Below are 19,241 nucleotides of genomic sequence, written 5' to 3'. Positions count from 1 at the left end.
CCCCCCCCCCCCCAAAAAAAATAAAAAATAAAAAAAAATTGTAATGCTCATAGAGTTCTTTACTAGCATATGCCAGCCCATATTTTTGGTGTTATTGATATCCATTGCAAATCCTTCTTCCCTCCTGAACTCCTCCCAAATATGAAGGTAGAAACCTTTACAAACCTAAGAATGCTTTGTACAGCCCAAAAATTTCTTTACTAGCATCTGCACTGCCCATATTTTTGGTGTTCTTGATATCCTTTGCAAATCCTTCTTCCCTCCCAAACTCCTCCCAGAGAAGAAAAAGGTAGAAACCCTATAAAATCTGACCGTTGAATCTAACTGAATTTGTTTCCCATGAATGGATAGCATGCATGCGTCTTCTCAATAACCCTAGCACCCTAAATAGAACAACATATCATCTCTGTGTCACTCATCAACTTGCAACTTTTAGATGGATGAATTCTGTTTGCTTGCCTTTTCACACATTTAGCATTGTTCTACAAATCACTGCCTGTTTTAGTTAGAATTTCGTAGCCCATTCCAAAAATAAATTAAAAGGAGGAGATGAATTTGGATCCATATGGGGATTGGTCCCTTGCAGAGTCTGCTCTATATGCACTCTTCCTTGGCTTCCTGTTACATTCGTCCATCTCAAAAGATATTTGGGGCTACATCCCCCATCAATTTTCTCTTATTATTTGTGGATTGTGATGATCACTTTCATTGTACGATTTTGCTCATCAGTTATTCAGTTTCATCAGACAATTACCTATTACTTGCATCTTTTTAGTGCTGCACACTATTCTGTAGCCTGTACGCAAATAAGCACTCTTTTTATATTCATTTATTTTTCCTCTGAAAAAGGGAAAAGAGAATAAATTCAATTCAACTCAAATCAGCCTTATCCCAACTTAATAGGGTCAGCTACATGGATCCTTTTTCTCCAGTTGGCTCTTTCGGAGCCATACTTGTTGTCCCGAAGTCATTTTAGTCCTAGCCTCGGCTCTTTTAGCTCTTTCGATTTGAATCAAATCCCCCTCAGTATTGGCACACTCAAAAGGCCTCCAGTTGCAATGTCGATGCCATGTCAAGCCACTTTCTCATAACTTGTCATGTTTTGGGGCTACTCTGAATTTAGACCTGGGCTATACAGCCAGAGTTGTAGACATTGCCATTTGTTTGGAAACTTATACCACTGGTTATTGCTAACTTTAGTTTGTTGATTGATAATCTGGATGTACCATTTGAAGGGCTAGGTCAAGAGTCCATTTCAGATTTCCCCATTCCAGATAGAATGATCCAATTGATGTTTCACCGGCATCATCCAATTTTCATCATTTTAGACATTGGTTCCATGCACTCCCTCTATCATCTTATCATTTCACAGTAGAATTTATTTGTAGCCTTTTATTTATACCTCAAACCTGCTTTGTATCTAAATGAGAAAAAATAGTTCTTTGAAGAATTTCATTAACAGATAATTCTTTGGCGATAGGTATGACACCGGCAGAGAAGCTTCTGGAATTGTACCATGGGAAGTGGGGGCAATGGGTGGATCCTGTTTTTGAGGAGCTGCTCTATTGAGGTGATTTGAGAGTAATAATCTCCCTAATTTTAGAGAGTTATAAACTTCATAGCTCTGGTGAGTAATCTTGGTTGCTTTTCCTTATGCTATGAAGGATAATTGTTGTTATAATCAGAGTATTATTCCCCAGAAATAAATCCTGATGTATATTTAATACTTAACGAGTGAAAATATTGAATCTCACGCAGTTGTTGAGATGCCTTGAAAATCCAAGCTTTTGATCCTTTCTTGGAGTGGCCCAGTGTGCATCGATAGGCTGTTTATTGTTGCCTATGCTTTAAATTTCTTTCAGTGGCCATTTTGGTTTGCTCCCATAAAATTTTTGGGCCATCTTTTTTTTTCTTTTTGAGTTCTACAACTATGGAGTAAGTTGCCGTTGTGAATACTACATGTGGTACAGTGGTACACTGGCTTGCAGCCTTAAGACTTGAACTCAAGACGGAAATATTGGTGATATGTTTTGGTATATTTATGTATTTATATTTAGGGAAAAGGTCGTTACATGACTGCGGTGAACACACCCCTCCTAACGGGGTCTTCTCTTTCTTCGTTTAATGATGTGAAATTTTTTGTATATTCACCGACTCTTCTCATATAGGTGTGTGATGCCAATATAAGTAGGTAACTATTTTTATGCCGTGATTTAAATCCTGGGTGTTGAACACTGCCTTCACGCCACGATTTCAAAAATTGGAATTGGATTGATTGAAACAGATGAAATTGGTCATGATTGATCCTAATCCTGGATGTTCTGAACGGCCGATGCTAGGGCTTTTGGGACTGAGTTTCTGGTTTTTTTTTCATAGGTGGAATCACAGTTAACCCAGCCAAAACTAAAGCCACCTCGAAATGAAACCACCAACTAACCTTTGGGAACTATCCTACATCAGAATTTTCATCCCAAACCTATCAGGAAGGTGTCCACTGTTTTCACACGTAATGATGAAAGGGATTGATTTCATATAGGATCAAGCCTGTGACAACACATTCTAGAGCATCGAACAATACTTAATACAACCTCCAATCTTAGCCGTCACCCACCAACCCCCGACCACCCCCCTCCCTCCCTCCCTCCCTCCCTTGTCAATGGAATTTCTTTTTAAGAACACAACACTAAGCTCACCTCTCCTGATCTACCTCTGGTGCCCCTACACTACCCCACCACATTAACTCTTCTGTGCCCTAACCTTGTGGAGGAGGTTGAAGCAGAAAGGGAGGAAAACGTAGGTAGAGTGAGTAGAAAGAGTGGATTGTGAAACTAACTGCCCAGTCTTTCTTATCCTCCTCTTCCCGGATGCTGATTTTAAAGGGCTGACTCTAGGGTTTGTGGGATCGATTCTGGCTGATTTTGATTCAATTTGAATAAAAAATTAATAGGGACTGCATAGACCCTAATTCCAAGTTTAAAATCGTTGCATCACTGCATCCGAACAGGATTAGGATCCTCGCCAACAACCTTCTAACCTGACTTGGGCATGAATCCCAACACCTGGTGGGTCTTAATGTACATGTATCCTTGGGTGTTGGAATGTGTGCATAAGTTGAGTCGAAGGGTCATTTGAGGGGCAGGTCGTTGAGAGGAGTCAAATTCATCTCAACATAGAAGCTTGTCGAACATTCCCCCATCATCGGAAACCATCATTGGTGCCAAACTACTATAAGGAAAGCTATATCACACCAACTCAAGGCAAAGATCAAGGCGGCTACTAAGTTTGTACCAAAATAGTGTTAGAGCCCGTTTGGTATCGTTTCTGTTCCAGAAACGTCGTTTCGTGTCAAAAACGAAAATTTCAGTTTTTGTGTCAAAATGCAGTTTTTAAACGAAAAAATGGTGTTTCAAAATTTCAGATTTTTATCGGGAACTTTTTTTTTTTTTTTTTTGTAAAATGGAACGAAACTGGGAAGACGTTTTGGAGTTCCGTCCAATCTCGTTTTTTCAGTTTTTTTTTTCACTTTTTGTTCCAAAAAAACAAAAACGGACCATAAGTGCACCAAACAGAAGATTCTGTTTTTTCGTTCCAATAGAACGAAAAAACTCCAAAAACATTTTTTTAAAACGATACCAAACGGAGCCTTAGTTTCATATTCTTTAGAATATTATTTTTGGGCACTAGAGCAAAATCTATTCTTACTCCAAGCTTTTAATAATATAGCCGTAATGTATCTCTACTATAGAAGGAAAGAAGAAAAGAAAAATCAAATCTATTAGTAAATACATAAAAATAAATAACTACGCTTTCTACATATGTACTAGAAATACATGTTCTGAAATCTTGAAAGAGCTTGACCTAGCCCAGCTGGGTTTTGTAAAAAAAATTAGGTAAAATAGAGTACATCAACCAGGGAGGAAACCTATCCTCTAGATCAAAACCAGCTTCTCATAAAAGCCTATTCCCAACATTTCCCTTTCAGCAAAGAACCAATTAAAACAAGAGAAAGACAGAGCAATAGAAGAATATACTTTGAAGGGATTAGCGTAGCTGGTTTGGAGGGGACATGATACTCTTCCTTAGGAAGTGAGGTCCCATGATCACCTAACTTCTTGAGGCCACCGCACGAGAGTTTTCATCTCGGGCTGACCTGATCCTGTGTAAACGGTATTACACTGACCTCAGGGATTAGTAGGGTCAAAGATCCAAACACCCTAGATAAAAGTAAAAAAAAAAAAAAAAAAAAAAAAAAAAAGAAAGGAAAAAGAAAAAGAAAAAGAAAAAGAAAAAGAAAAAGAAGAAGAATACCCTTTGAACAAAAGACCTTGGCTTGGAACCAAACTTGTACACTGGATAGCTCATAATAATAGATACAGCATCTCCCTAAATGGCGGTATTTAAAATAAATGTGTAAGAAGTTTCCTACCACACGTGAGTAGGAAAGATTTTTCATTTCAGGGGAAAAAAAAAGGGCAAAAGTAACATATAGTGGGAAATGTTCGGTGCTTTTCCATTAAAAAAATTCCATGAAATTCGAACTTTTTGCTAGTCCATCTGGTGGCTGTCACACTAATTCTAACTTTTTACCTGATTAATTGATCTACGATCCAAGAAGCAACAGCCGAGTTGATCTACAACCACTCTGCTGATGGACCAAATTAGGGATTTCTTGGTTTCTTTGCTTGATTTATGGATTTTTGTAGGATTTTATCTATTCAACATTGATATTTAACTATAACCTTGAACACATTTAACTATGATAAGAAGACTGGAGAGAATGATAGCCTCCTTTGCTGGAGATAAAATCTTGTCGTTTTAAATGTGTACTCGAAAATTTTAATTTGCAAGATAATAACAACTCTTAATGATGACAGAATTGAAAATTGCTTTGAAATTATTTTGAAAACTTTTTTTTTATCCAGAACTTAAAGGACTTTTAAGAATAAAATACTGATTAATCACAAGAAGGTTGCAACTTACAATTTTGAGTTCACCACTTTAATTAGAATTAAACTGTTAAGTGGAAAAGAATAACCCATTTAGGTTAGATGGTAGCTTGGATTATATACGACTCGTACAACAACAAAGATCAATCAAGAAGTCGTCTCTTGTCCACCATTAGAACTGATTGTAAAAGCCTACACACATACAGAGGAAAAGTTATTGGATGCGCACTTGTGCTGAAACATATTAGAACTAGAGAGGCTTATAAATTAGAATCAGAGATGTAACATCAAATTTGACAGGATGACCTCGCTTTTCACTAAGGAGAGTAGAGAAAATTTTCAAGTAAAATTAAGATTCAAATTCTTTCTTTATAAAAAGAAAATTATTTAAAGAACAGAGAAGTGTAAGAAACAATAACCAGGCAATAGGTATAAGACTTTGACAAAAACAATTATATTAATTGAAATGTAATTACAAGTAAAAGGTGACTTAGTTGTTCAAATGATTCTCTGAAATAGTAGCAAAAAACTTCCCGTTTAAGTAGAGTTGAGTTGTATAGTATGTATACTCTCCTTAAGGTATTTGAACACATCGTATATTTATATGCAACCGGGTTGACCGTACGTTCTCACCTCCAAGATTAAACAACTCCCAAATCGACTAAGGTGCACTTCTAATAATCGATTCCAATAGGTATGTCCGAAGATAATACTCAGAAACTCACAGGCAATCATTACCAAAAAGAAAACATAGAATAGAAGCACTTGCAAAGAACAGAGAAGTAAAAACCCTCACAATATGCATTTCGTACAATACCCAACCAGAATCAAAGTTCTATATATATGGAATGTAAGCCTCTGTATATGAATGGATATACCTATACAACACAGGTACCCATACATACACAGGTGTGACTCTATGCATATATGAGACAATGTATCATATAATGATACGTATCTGGAGAATATACAAATATGTATGTACATTGGTAGTTGGGTTCATATGGGTACATATAATAATGCTGCCCCTTGGGACAAAAAACGGTTAAGGGTGTAAAACTTTCAACATGTAAAAAGTGGGTTCTTTGAACCACCTATACCCACACCCATACCCGATCCGGCCTGGCTTAGCTCGGCGTGATTTAAAAGCATATATATATATATATATATTTATCCAAGTTTTCTTTCAACCTTAAGCAATGTGGGATTAAACTTTTGTGAGTTGTCTTTAGTTCATACACAACTCCACAAGTGCTAAAAACAAAATAGTAAAAGTAGAAGAGACACTTTTGAGGGGAAAAGCTGAATTTCAAAAAGACTAATTTGGATGTCAAAAAGACCATTTTGAAAATACCAATTTGACCGTAATTTGAAACTTAAATTCCAACAAGAAGCTGAAATGAAAAAAGGAGTTATGGATTCTTGCATAATTCATTTTTATGGTTAGATTTCAATGGTTCCTTTAAGTTATGCTTGTTAATAAATAACTCCCTTAGGAAAAAACAGGAAGATATTTTAATTGTTTTTCTATCTCACCAAGATGTCAACACTCTATTTTTCTTTTTATGAGTTATGGATTCTTGCATAATTCATTTTTAGGATTAGACTTCAATTGTTTGGTTGTGCTTGTTAATAAATAACTCCATACCCAAAAGAAAAAAAAAAAAAAAATTGATATTTAATTGTTTTTCATCTCATTTAGTCTGTCCAACAAAAGATGTCAACACTCTAACTTTCTTTTCATGATCCGGTTTTGATTCTATTTTTATGACGCCCAATTTTCTTGCTTGACAGATAGTCTATTCATGTATAATAATCATTGTAAATTGTAGTTGGTATAGTTAAGTGGTAAAAGTGTGAATCGTTCTATTACTAAATTGATTCAAAGATGAATCGTTATAAATCAAAAGGATGAATAATATTGTATCCAACATTAATCTACTTATTCTTCAAGAGAAAATTATTAAGAAAACAATCTTTATTTTAATTGAATTGGTCTATTGTGAGACAAAGGATTCAAACCTTTGGGTGGAGGGACGAAAACTCAATGCATTTTTGCTTGGACACACCCTAATAATATCATTTTTTTCTCCTTAATTGCCTTGTTGAGGCGGGTGGAAGTTCCTCCATATTTGGATGAAAGCATATATAAACGGGCTTAGAGTGACCCACGGAAGGATGGCTATATGATGTAGTATGGACCAAAGGCCAAGTTCTTCTAACATAAATAAATAAATAAATAAGTGAAGACTTAAATGGAGTGGTCAATCCCTTTACAGAATAGTCTACCAAATATTATCATATATTAATCGAGAAATTGCAATTGAAAAGAAAAAGGGCGGTTTGTGATGATTTTAAAAATTCTTATAATAAGTAAACTATTATTATTTTGCATGAAGATAATCAATTCGGTCGGACCCTATTATGGATTTCTGACCACATTTTCCTAGGGCCCTCTCATCTATTTCTTCTATGAACTTGGTTTATGGAAGAAGAAATCAAAAGAAGTTATTGAACATTACTGGTTTTACAACGGGACAACTCATGAAGTTTATATCGACCAATGTGAGCCTTTGGTAGACTTTGTACAATAATTGTTCAAGATCTACTGTATCTTTTGTTTCATTTCTTTTGAAACAATCACAAGCAATTTTCTATTAGAACTCTACTACATAAATTCAATGTATAACCTCAGCATTGAATTTTTATTCTTTAATATCTCATTTTTCAATTATTTAATCATTTCATTTTACCAAGTTCAACTTTTTTTTTTTTTTGGATAGAAAGGATAAGAAACTTAGTATTATATATTTACATGGTCACAACTACCAGCCTGATCGAATTTGAAGTTTGGAGGTTTACTCTATTTGCCTCAGTTATAGAGACATAATATAAAACCAGCTCTGCTTTAGCTTTAAGTTTGCAGATGACTTGATGCATAGATTTATATACAGCCAAAAAAAAAAAAAAAAGGTGCCACAGTAGTAGGCCAAAAAATATTGTCCAGATCAAAATTCAGTCTCTGAATTATCTCCGAATTAGTCTAGATTTCTTTCACTTTCCACCCTCTTCTGTCTGCATGTTCCACTCCAAGCAAAAGAGCCCTGGTGCCTCCTTCAACAATACTTCCTATCATTAGATGATCAGTTATTAGTAACTGCCTTTCTTGTTTATATGAAACCCCATTGCTGAGCTTGTTATGTTGCTGGTTGGGTTTGTAGTAACAACAAATATTAATGTTGGATTCTCTAGAAGGCAATCTTCCTCTGGGCTAGCATTACTATGGAGTGGGTGAATGGATTGTTTGGGTGGAGTGAGGGATGTTTGGGTTTGTTCTGAGGTTGGTGTCATAGTGTTGGTGACCCACTGGAGAGCCGGTCCAAGGTTATTGTTGGGGTTCAGTTTCTCCTTTTTGAACCGAATGCAGTTCCTCTAATTCCATATATAGTAACATATAATAATGAATACTGAGACGAAACGTTCCAGATCATGTTTGGGTAGTGGATGAAAAAAATATATAATGAGTTGTTGGAATGACGATCCTTGGAGAGCAGTAGTATTTAGGCCCAATGGGCTCGCTGCCCAAATGCGTTTTGTAAATCCGCATGATAGAAAAATGTGCCAAACGTTTTTCTATGGCACATTTTTCTATCTAGAATTGCACGGGGCGTAGGTTTGCTCCATAGAAATCCATTTTCCTAATACATCCATTGTTGCAGTCCTCCATGGGTAATTAAAAAGAAAATCTTAAATTTTAGATATGTATGGATTTTTTAAAAGAAGCTCACCAGTGTGAGCAAAGAGATAAGCAAACACATCTGTTGGATAATCCAATCATGTTAGTATTAGAATTATTAAGAAATCTAGCAGCCAATTTAGAGGTTAGTTTCCCTGTTCTTGAAAATTTGTACCTCCAATAGTCTTGATTGATGCCAATGGGGATTGATAATACAGAAGAGACAAAATGTTGTGGATTACTTTAACGTTAGTTAGATTACTTTAACATGTATATGTTTTGATATAACAAAAAAAATCTTATTCTTTTTTAATAAATATTTTTGTTGGTTGCTTAATGGTCACATTTTGTTTCATGAAATAAGTTGGATTAATATGATTCTGGATACTCCAAATCATTATATAAGTTCAAATGCACTTATTTGATTTAAGGACCTTGTGTAAGAAGTTAGTATATTTCCACCAACTTGTTTGGTTGGCCTCTTTTCCTTGAGAATTGTTTCTTTTACTTTATAAAAATAATGTCGACCTATTACTTTCAATCAACTTAGATACACTCCACTTTCACCAAATTATAAAACCATGCCAACTATTGTAGTAGCATATTTACCCACATCCCTCTCTTAAAGGCTAAGAAGAGTTCTTTTGGTACCAAACCCACAATTTACCTACAAAAAATTCTTGATCAGGGCCCAACATGTGTCCTTCCTGTTCTTTTTTACCATAACCTTAATTGGTAGGATTCTGGAAGAAATTGACTGGGGGTTGTGCACTAAGTCTTCCCCACCCTAGGCATCCAAACAGGTCAACATGTGAAACCCATAAGAAAATTGTCAAACTCTGTTACTCTTTTCATCCCAACTCTTATTAATTTCCCATCAACTAAACAGGCCCTAGAGCATCTTCCCAGTTTGTAACTTTTCATACTTCTTTAGAAGTTCCACTCTAAAGAGAAACACTGGCTCAACATTAGAAGTCTCACATAATTGATGGCCCCCATCAATGTAATGGTGATTAAAGGAAGTCATTGATTGGAAAGTAAATCTCATATCTCATTCATGAAAGTCCTAACTGACTTGAATCTAGATCTTCTCCAATGATTTTTCCTTCAATATCTCATATGTATGTAGTCCAACATTGAAAGATACCCAGCCACATACGTGCATATGAGAGGTTAGAGAGTCGTGAAAGAGAGACGTTGAATAGGATCCCAATCAACCTATTGCGATGATATTGTTTGGCCAAAACTTCACAAAATAGCTTAAGCCGTCTTCCCCATACAGACCCAAACAAAAGCTAGTAGACTCGGTGTCCATCATATGGAATGGAATATTTCACATGCAAGACAGTGATGGTCATGTGCTGATATCACAGTTGGGTCATATTTGAAACCCAAAAATATGCACAAATCACAAGGGATTTTCAGCCACCGGATGCTCTTTACACCGATGCAGTCGTCGCAGAAGATCTGGATGGAGGCAACTGGGAAGGTAACGATGGTTTCAAAAAGTTAATACGCCTGGATTAATGTGTCTCTCAGTTGTAGACATATTTTGGAGATTGAGAAAGAACTTACATTACTATTCTTAAACAAAACGAATAACCTCCTTAATTAGATCATTAGATAGACAAAAGCTTCCTAGGTGCCTCGATCTCCTTCCATCTAGATGGTGATGAATGTTTCAATTTAATATAATTTTTTGCTTTTACAGGGTCACTTGCTCTTATTATTTTTGAGGTGCATTCCATTGTAATAATTAATTTAATATGATAAAGAAGTTAAAGGTTTTAAGCACAAGTCCAATAATTCTTTGATTTGCGATCTGTCGTGGAAGTTAAGGTAGGAATTATTTAATATAATATTTTTTTTTAATTCAATTGAAAATTCCTACTTGGTCACATGGTCACATGGTCACTGTGTCAATGTGTCAATGTGTCAATGTGAGGATCAACTAGAGACGGACAATTAAGGTAGTTGGGTTCATATATAATAATCACATTGTAAAGTGTAGTAGGTATAGTTTAATGGTAAAAGTGTCATTCGCTCTATTACTAAATTGATTTGAGGACGAATCATTAGAAATCAAAATGATGAATAATATTATATCCAACGTAAATATACTCATTCTTGAAGAGAAAATTATTTAGAAAATAATCTTTGTTCTAATTGAAATGATCTAGTGTGAGACAAAAAGATTCAACCTCTGGGTGGAGGGACCAAAACTCGATGCCTTATTGTTTCACCACACCCTAGTGATATCATTTTCTCTACTTAACTGCCTCGTTGAGGCGGTGAAAGTTTCATCACATTTGGATGAAAACATATATGAACGAGTTTAGACTGCCTAGGGAAGAATAACTTGGTTATGTGATGTAGTGTGAACCAAAGGCCAATTCATTAAAGGGTTGTGTTTTTGTTTTTGTTTTTTTGTTTTTTTTTTTTTTTTCCAAATCCAGTTTTGTCCAAAACAATTCTTGATTAGAGCGTTCCATCTGCCCTCAAACCAACACGTGTCCTTTCTGTTCTTTTTTACCCTTATAATTTTATCACAACCTTGATAGATAGGTTAGTAAAGTACTGAGGGTTAGTGAGACACAAGGAACAAACAAAAATTTTTATTGTGCAATGTGTCTTTCCTACCCTAGGCACCCAACCAGGTCAATTTTTAAAAACCATAGAAAAAATTGTCATACTTCTCTATTCTTTCCATCCCCACCCCTTGAATTTTCCCATCAAACAGACAGACCCTAAGAATATTTCCAATCTACTTGTGGGCTCCACATTAGAAGTCTCAGATAATTGATGTGCCCCATTGATTGGAAAGTAAATCTTATATCCCATTCATTTATGAAAGTCCTAATTGACCTACTGTGCTGATATTGATTGGAAAGTAATCTCATTCTTTCTTATTAGAGGGAAACATCATGAGGGGGTTGGAATACGGTGCCCACAATATCAAATTAGGATATTATTATTATTTGTATATATTTAGTTATGGGCAGGAGATCGTTACCTGATTGTGCAGTCTTTGGGTACGTTTGATAATGTTTCAAGAAACGCATTTCTGTCGTTTCTAGAAACGGAACAAAAAGCGTTTAATAAAACTGTTTTGTTTCACTTGTTTTCATAAATAGAAATTGAAATTTCTACCTATTTATGGTTCAAGAAATGACCCATGCGAAACAAGTAGAACTTGTTTCTCGCTATTTCTGGAAACCACTTGTGGCCATTCTTTCGCTGGTTACTATCGACTTCCAGAAACATGACTTATCAAACACCTTCAATTCCGTTTCTATATGTAGAAATGGAAATTTATGTTTCTGCCGTTTCTTACGGAAGAAACGTTATCAAACGAGCCCTTTGTATTAGGGTAGGGGTTAATGAGAACACACACTGGAGCATCAACAAGGGTGGAGTTTTGTGATTTTACAAGAGGTGGGGTGATAATTTTGAACCCTCCCATGAACAAGTGCTTGGTACACTTGGTTACTTGTGGTGTCTAGAAACCTATTGCTAGCAGGACATCTTGGATTCAAGCCTTTCACACCTCCCTTCCCCCATAGAATATAATAGAGTAGGACCTATAAGAATGATATGTGAGAATGAATGCTACCCATCTATTTTCTCTACCCATCAGCGGCATATCTTTACTTTTCCCTTTGCACACGTGAGAGATAATTTTTTTTATTTTTTTTTGCAAAACAAGGTGTATGCATACAATCTTTTTAGGGGTGGGTGTTAAAGATGTATCACTTAAAGTGGTTCTAAGTATCGGTGCGTATCATGCCGTATCGATAGGCATCGGCACAATACATACCGATACGCTATGAGGAATTTTGGGCCATCTTTTGTGTATCGGCGTATCATACGTATCGTATCGTGCCATACCGTATCGGTATTGATACGTACGATACTCTGCGATACGAACTTTTGAAAATCTGAAAATTCCCAAGAGTATCGGTACCGTATCGATAAGTATCAAATGTATTGTGCAGTATCGATCCATATCATACCGTATCGATACGATACGCCTACTTAAGTGTGAATGTGCCTTTTGTTGTTTGAAACAAATATTTCACACTCTCACCAACAGTTTTCTATATTTTGCTTCTTTCTTCCCCTTTGATTCACACACCTTTTTGGAGACTCAAATGGTAGATTGAAAGAAACATTGTGGAAGTGAATAGTTCAAAGAAGGAGAAAAACATAGTCCAAGAAGAACCTTGAAGGTTTGAACTTGAAAGTTGAAACATTTGAATAGTAAGTTCTTGAATCTTTACTCACTTTTTTCAACTTTAACCTTAGATTTCATGTTTTTTTTATAAATCTAAGGTTCATCATACTTAGAATCACATTTTGTGCATCATTATTACATGAAATAATTGGATTTATAAGGATTTACAAACTTTTTTCAAGAGAAAATGAGGGTTTCAATTTTTTTCAATTTTTTTAGATCTACTCATGCTCAATGGTTAAAAATGTTTAGATTTGTTATATGTTATGTAAAAACAAGTGTTCTACAACTTCCATGGAAATTTTTTATTTTTCTCAAAAAAAAATATTTTTTAAAATTTTTTATTCCGAAATTAATTTAAAAAAAAATCCCCCAATTTTTTTTTTTTAGAAAATTTAGTTCATTCAACTTTTAAAAATAATGTCATAACTTATAATTACTAAATACATGATTTCAAATGAAACCCACATTTTTTCCCCAAAAAAGTGAGGGTTTCATTTTTTTTTTTTTAATTTCTTAGATCTACTCAAATATATTGGTTCACACTTTGTTGATTTTTTATATGTTCTTTAAAAACATTTAATCTACAACTTCTATAAAAAAATTTAATTTTTCTAAATAGTTTGTATTTTTTATTTTTTATTTTTTTTGAAAATTAATTAAAAAATAAGAAAAATACTAAAAAAAATTAATTTCTTTATAAATTCAGTTCATTTTAGTTTAAAAAAATATAAATAATTTACTTGGCTAATGACCATGATGTAAAATTAGATGCACAATTTTTTCCAAAAAAAGTGTGGTGATGATAGCTCCAATGATGGCGATATTAGGAAGACGAGATCAGGTGCTACATATAGCGTAACTCAACCAGATAGTGATGATGATGATCAAGACAATGATGGTGGTGGTGGTGGTGGTGGTGCTGCTGATGATGATGATTATGGTAATGATGATGGCGGTGGTGGTGGTGGTGGCAGTGGTGGTGATGGTGGTAGTGGTGGTGGCCAAACTTATGTACCACTACATTTCACAGAGGAGATTGCATTTACACATGCAACCCAAGATAGTCATCATGGTGCTTGCACACAATCAAAGCCTTCTAGTCAGAGGGATAGGCGATCCCACAATCCGAGTGCTACTGATGCATTGATGAGTAGCATGGAGTCAATGTGCATTAGTTCAGATCTTGCTGGTTCTTCATCCGAACATGGACACCATGTATCTTCAGATGTATCTTCAGCCTATGGATTTGGGACTTATGCAGGACAATCATTTGCCAATCCAGAGCAGTACAGAAGTTCAGATCATGCTGGTTCCTCATCCGGACATGGACACGGACACCATGTATCTTCAGGTGCTTCTTCAGGCTATGGATATGGGACTTATGCAGGACCAACATTGGTCACTCCTGAGCAGTACAGAAGATTCTACAATGAATGGGAGATCCACTACTATAAATATTTCGACTGGGGTAAATATTGTGCCTATATTCGACAAGTGCAGAATATCATCGTGGTTGCTCCTATTGAAGAAGAAGGTCCTAGCCAAGGATTTGAACCACCACGACACTCTTCACGGCACTCATTACAGTGGCAATGGCAATGAGGAAAGAAAAAACTATAAGAAACTCAAACCTCATCATTTTGAACATTTTCAACTCAATATATTTGTCTATCAATACGATACCCTCTACTTAAGTATTTATGCATTCTACATGTTATATATAACTTTTTTTAACTGTTTTTTTTATGTAAAAGTGTATAAAAATATGTCCCATATCCATTTATGTGCGTATCTTAACATATCTCTGATACGATACGATACCCTCCGATATATATCTTAATTTTGACTGATCGATATGATGACCGATACCGATACTTTAATCCTTAATCACTTTTGAATCCTGAATAGGGATTCTATGGAAGAGAGAGAGGTTCACCCCACCCACCGATTGCCACCGCCACCGCCACCGCCACCGCCACCTTCACCTTGTTACTCTTAAACAAAACGAAAAGCCTCTTCAATTAGATGGACAAAAGCTTTCCGGGTGCCTCTCTTTCCATCTAGAAAATGATGAAAGTATCAATTTAATATAATTTTTGCTTCCAACGGGAAAGTTAAAGGTTGAAAGCATATGTCCTTATAATTTTTTGATTTGGGATCCGTCTTAGAAGTTAAGATACGTAATTATATAATAAAATTTTAAATTTAATATATTATCTCTTCTTTTTTTTTTTTTCGCTTTTTAAAATTTTAAAAAATTGATTCGTTTCATATTTTACTCCGGTCAAAATATTTGACTTGATTTTTTTTGTCCTGTTCATGTTATTCAAATTCAGAACCATTTTAAACACATTTTTATGAAAATAAAAAAATATAAATATAAATAAACAGATTATATCGATTTTTTTTTTTCAAGCGATTGATAGTCTTACCCGGTCAATTTTAAATGATGAATCTTGGATCTGACCCGCTCCATTTTCATGCCCCGCTTCTTAAAGGCATTTTCGTAATAAAGTTTCAAAACAAAGGCATGTCTAAAACATTAAAGCTATAAATACCGCCGATTTAACCGATCTCTTTCCACTGAAGCAAGCAACATAGACCTGTTACATCTCTCGCTCTCTCTCTCTCTACTTCCTAGAAAGTCAACAATGGCGTACGACTACCACCCATTAAGAACTCCCATGGAACTCAAAGTGACCATCTCCTCTTCCAAAGACATCAAAAACGTCAACTGGCGTCACGGCCCTCTCAAGCCTTACGCCGTCGTCTGGGTCGACCCCAAAACCAAGCTCTCTACCCCAGTTGACCACTATGGTGATACCTGTCCCAATTGGGACAAAACACTTGTCATCCCTCTCACCGTCCCGATCGACGAAGCTACCCTCTACATCGACATCGTCCAAGCCGACGCCGCCGAAGACACCAAACCCCTGATCGGTTCCGCGCGGGTCCCACTCAGGGAAATCGTAGATGAGGTCGGCGTTGGCGAATCTGCTTGTCGTTCTCTCCAGCTCCGGCGACCCTCTGGACGCCCCCACGGCAAGTTAGAGGCTAAGTTCGTGGTCGTCGATACTCGCTATCGTGCACCGGATCCATACTACACACCCTCTTATGGCGTTCCGCCTCCACCCGCTTCCGCTTCTTCTCGGGACTACTCCGCACCTTACGGTTATCCTTATGCCACTCCATCGCCTTATGCGGCGGCGCCACCACCACAGGGAGAATATGCTCCGGCGTACGGTCAGCAGTCGGCCTACGGTCAGCAACCGGAGTATGGATATGGCGGCGGCGCTGTGGAGGAGAAGAAGAAGAGTAAGTTTGGTGGGATGGGAATGGGATTGGCTGTGGGTGCGGTTGGAGGATTGTTGGGTGGGTTAGCATTGGCAGAGGGAGCAGAGTATTTGGAGGATAAGATCGCTGATAACGTGGCTGAGAAGGTGGAGGATGATTTAGGCTATAATAATGATTTTCGTGGCGGGGACGATGATGGTGATGGTGGGTTTGGTGGTGATGACTTCTAAAATGCGCAAAGGGTGGTGGTGGTGGTGTTCTTCTTTTCTTTTTTTTTATTTAAATAATCTGGGTTGTTGACATGTTTGATTTCTGGGTACGGAGGATGAATAATCTGTCCTGCCATAAAAGATAGAATTAGAATTTGATTGTGATCCTTACCAAAAAAAAAAAAAAGAATTTGATTGTGATCCAAGAGTTCTTGGTCGCTGGAATATGTGGACTGCTTTGGTTCTTTGGATGGTTTGGGTTTTTCACTTTACTTGACAGGTTTGGAATTATTTGCTTTGATTTTTTTTGGTAATGAAATTTTATTAAGAACGAGGGAACAACGTCCCCGAACAGTTTTTTTAAGAACGAGGGAACGACGTCCCCGAACAGTCAACAAGTAACAGATGATACAAAGCAGGGATAAACATCCTATGCACGGAGCTTTTGGCTAGGTGAGATGCACTGAAGCTAGAGATGTTGACACCTGGTAAAAAGTGATCAAGCGGTTGAGGATTACTGTCCCAACCATTGACCCATTTCACCTTCAGACCATCATAAACCCCTACCCGATTAAACATATCCATCTCAGAAGCTGAAACTTCAATTTTCTCATACACGACCACAGATGCAAATGTGGTTCTAGGGTTTTTTTTATTTCTTCATCAGAGAGACGAGCGGTCAGCTTCCTGTGACCTCGACGGAGCAACGACCAGAGAAACCAATCGGCGACGAGAGACCAGTCACCAGTGACCTGCGAGATTTTCCTGTCCCCATCGACGAACTGCCTGATTTTCCTGCTGCTTGCTGTTAGCAAAAAATCAAGGATATAGCTCTCTGTCTCTCCTTTCTCCTCACACTTGCATTTGCAGGCTCCCCACCCCGCTGGTTCAGAGATCACTATCTCTTAATTTTATGAATCTAACCAATTTGTTTGAGCAGTCGAGGTTTTCTACTCTTAAAGAGAATTATTTATTTGTTTGAGCCATTCCATTCATGAACAGGCAGTTGATATAGAACCTTTTTGAGTAAGCTGGATTATGAATCCCACAAAGCCATAGGTTGTACTCGATTCCAGATTCATATTGAACTTCCCCGTAAGTTGGATTCTGGGAATGAATTTTGTTCTTTGGAGCAATTTCTTGTAATCAAGATCTAAAATTTCCTTTCCTTAAAAATTATGTGAGGTGAAAAATAATCTGTTGAACCTCTAGAAACTCAATTAGAGCTGCTGCTATTTGGATCGGGTAGAGGTTTATGATGGTCTGGAGGTGAAATGGGTCGATGGTTGGGGCAGTAATCCTCAACCGCTCGATCAATTTTTCCATATGTCAACATCTCAAGTTTCACTGCACCTCACTGCACCAAAAGCTCCTTGCAGAGGATGTTTATCCTACAAAGCAGGGGGAGGGAGGAAAATAAATGGAGAGGCGACTGATGTAGAGCTACAGATGATGCGAGATAGTCAGCAACGGCGTTTCCCTCCCAAAAGTCAGCAACGGCGTTTCCCTCCCGAAAAGAATGACAGAAAATGACCAAGGCAAAGCGATGGCAGAGATGAAGCAATCGGCAATGATATGGGAAATAGGCCTAGGACAAGAGACAGTGAGCCGCTTGAGGACGTTTACAACCAACTACATTGTCACTCTCAACAATAATAGATGGTAACTTTTTCTTTTTCCATTTTTTCTTCCACCTTTAGGGGACATGGGATTGGAATCTTAGGAACATCTATTACAATACAAAAATAGGCTGAGATAAGTAGACTTTTAAAGAAAACCTAAAAATGCTTCTACCAAATGGAGGGTGGATCTTAGGAGGGTAGATCTCAGGAGTTGGATTCAAAGAGGACTCTTAGCGGGTCTTTTTGTTCCTCCTTGTGTACATAATGATCATTTTTTCATTACTTGAATCTGAATCACCTCTTGAATGATCACCAATATTAGTAATATCCACATCTTTGTGTTTCTCAATGTCAATCATAAAAGGAAAGATAGGTAGTGGGGAAAGAAAAGAGATTTCATCAATAGCTTTTTCATCTCCATTATGCTCGTCCTGAAAAGGATGCTGATGAGGGGCAAAAAAATATACAAATTCAAGGAAGGTGATATCTTTAAAGAGAAGTATTCGTCTGAAAAAAGGATGCTGATGAGGATCTTGTTCTTTTATTCCCACTTATCCTAGGTACGTCCTATCCTTGATGACCAACTTGATCTTTAGAAGCTTGGATTTCTTAATAAAAAATTTCTAGTTCCTCTTCAAGGTCAACATTATAGTCATCGTCAGTAACATGCAGGGGTTTTATATCCTCCTGTTGCGGTTTCTTTTCTAGTTTCTCTAGAAATTTATCACGACTCTCAATTACCCTTTTTTAGGGTGATATGACCTATATCCTTTTGATCCTTCATGGGCTACTGATCCCTACTTCCTTAGATGTTCTAAATTTGGTTTCTTACCTGTCCACAGTTCATAGGAAGTAGTCTCAACAGATTTGGTAGGAATTCTGTTCAAGATATTATTTGCTGTGAGAATGGCTTCTCCCCAAAACTCTTTAGAGAGAGGAATGTGATAATATACAACGCATTACATTAAGTAGTGTTCTATTCTATCTTTCAACCACACCATTCTGTTGCAGTGTGAAAAATATGATCTTTTGTTTGATGATTCCATGTTCCTCATAGAATTTTTTTAAACTCTGTGGAGTTATACTCTTTACTACGATCGGTTCTTAAAACCTTAATATTCCTTCCTTACTGATTTTGTACTTCAGTTCTATATCGTCTGAAACATTTAAATGCTTCAGATTTTCTACTAAGTAAAT

The 19,241-nt window shown here is 36.7% G+C and overlaps 2 protein-coding genes across 2 annotated transcripts in view; both read left to right on the top strand.

The window, feature by feature from the left end:
• Positions 1-1,803, top strand: part of LOC122093975 (glutamate--cysteine ligase, chloroplastic) — a 19,863-nt gene extending 18,060 nt beyond the window's left edge. Inside the window, exon 16 of the mRNA XM_042664545.1 lies at positions 1,481-1,803. Within this exon, the coding sequence (XP_042520479.1) occupies positions 1,481-1,569 (89 nt within the window). The 3' untranslated portion in view covers positions 1,570-1,803. The remainder of the gene's footprint in view (positions 1-1,480) is intronic.
• A 13,707-nt stretch (positions 1,804-15,510) lies between these two features.
• LOC122093976 (protein SRC2-like) lies at positions 15,511-16,649 on the top strand. The gene has a single exon (XM_042664546.1). The coding sequence runs from the start codon at positions 15,571-15,573 to the stop codon at positions 16,441-16,443; it is 873 nt and encodes a 290-aa protein (XP_042520480.1). The 5' UTR covers positions 15,511-15,570; the 3' UTR covers positions 16,444-16,649.
• The last annotated feature ends 2,592 nt before the right edge of the window (positions 16,650-19,241 follow it).

This window comes from Macadamia integrifolia, chromosome 11 (assembly GCF_013358625.1).
Source record: "Macadamia integrifolia cultivar HAES 741 chromosome 11, SCU_Mint_v3, whole genome shotgun sequence".
NCBI lineage: Eukaryota > Viridiplantae > Streptophyta > Magnoliopsida > Proteales > Proteaceae > Macadamia > Macadamia integrifolia.
This window is presented reverse-complemented; position numbering and strand designations above follow the sequence as displayed.

Bases quoted from the DNA above. Each gene is read 5' to 3' on its own strand.
- LOC122093976 (XM_042664546.1), top strand. From the start codon at position 15,571: ATGGCGTACGACTACCACCCATTAAGAACTCCCATGGAACTCAAAGTG.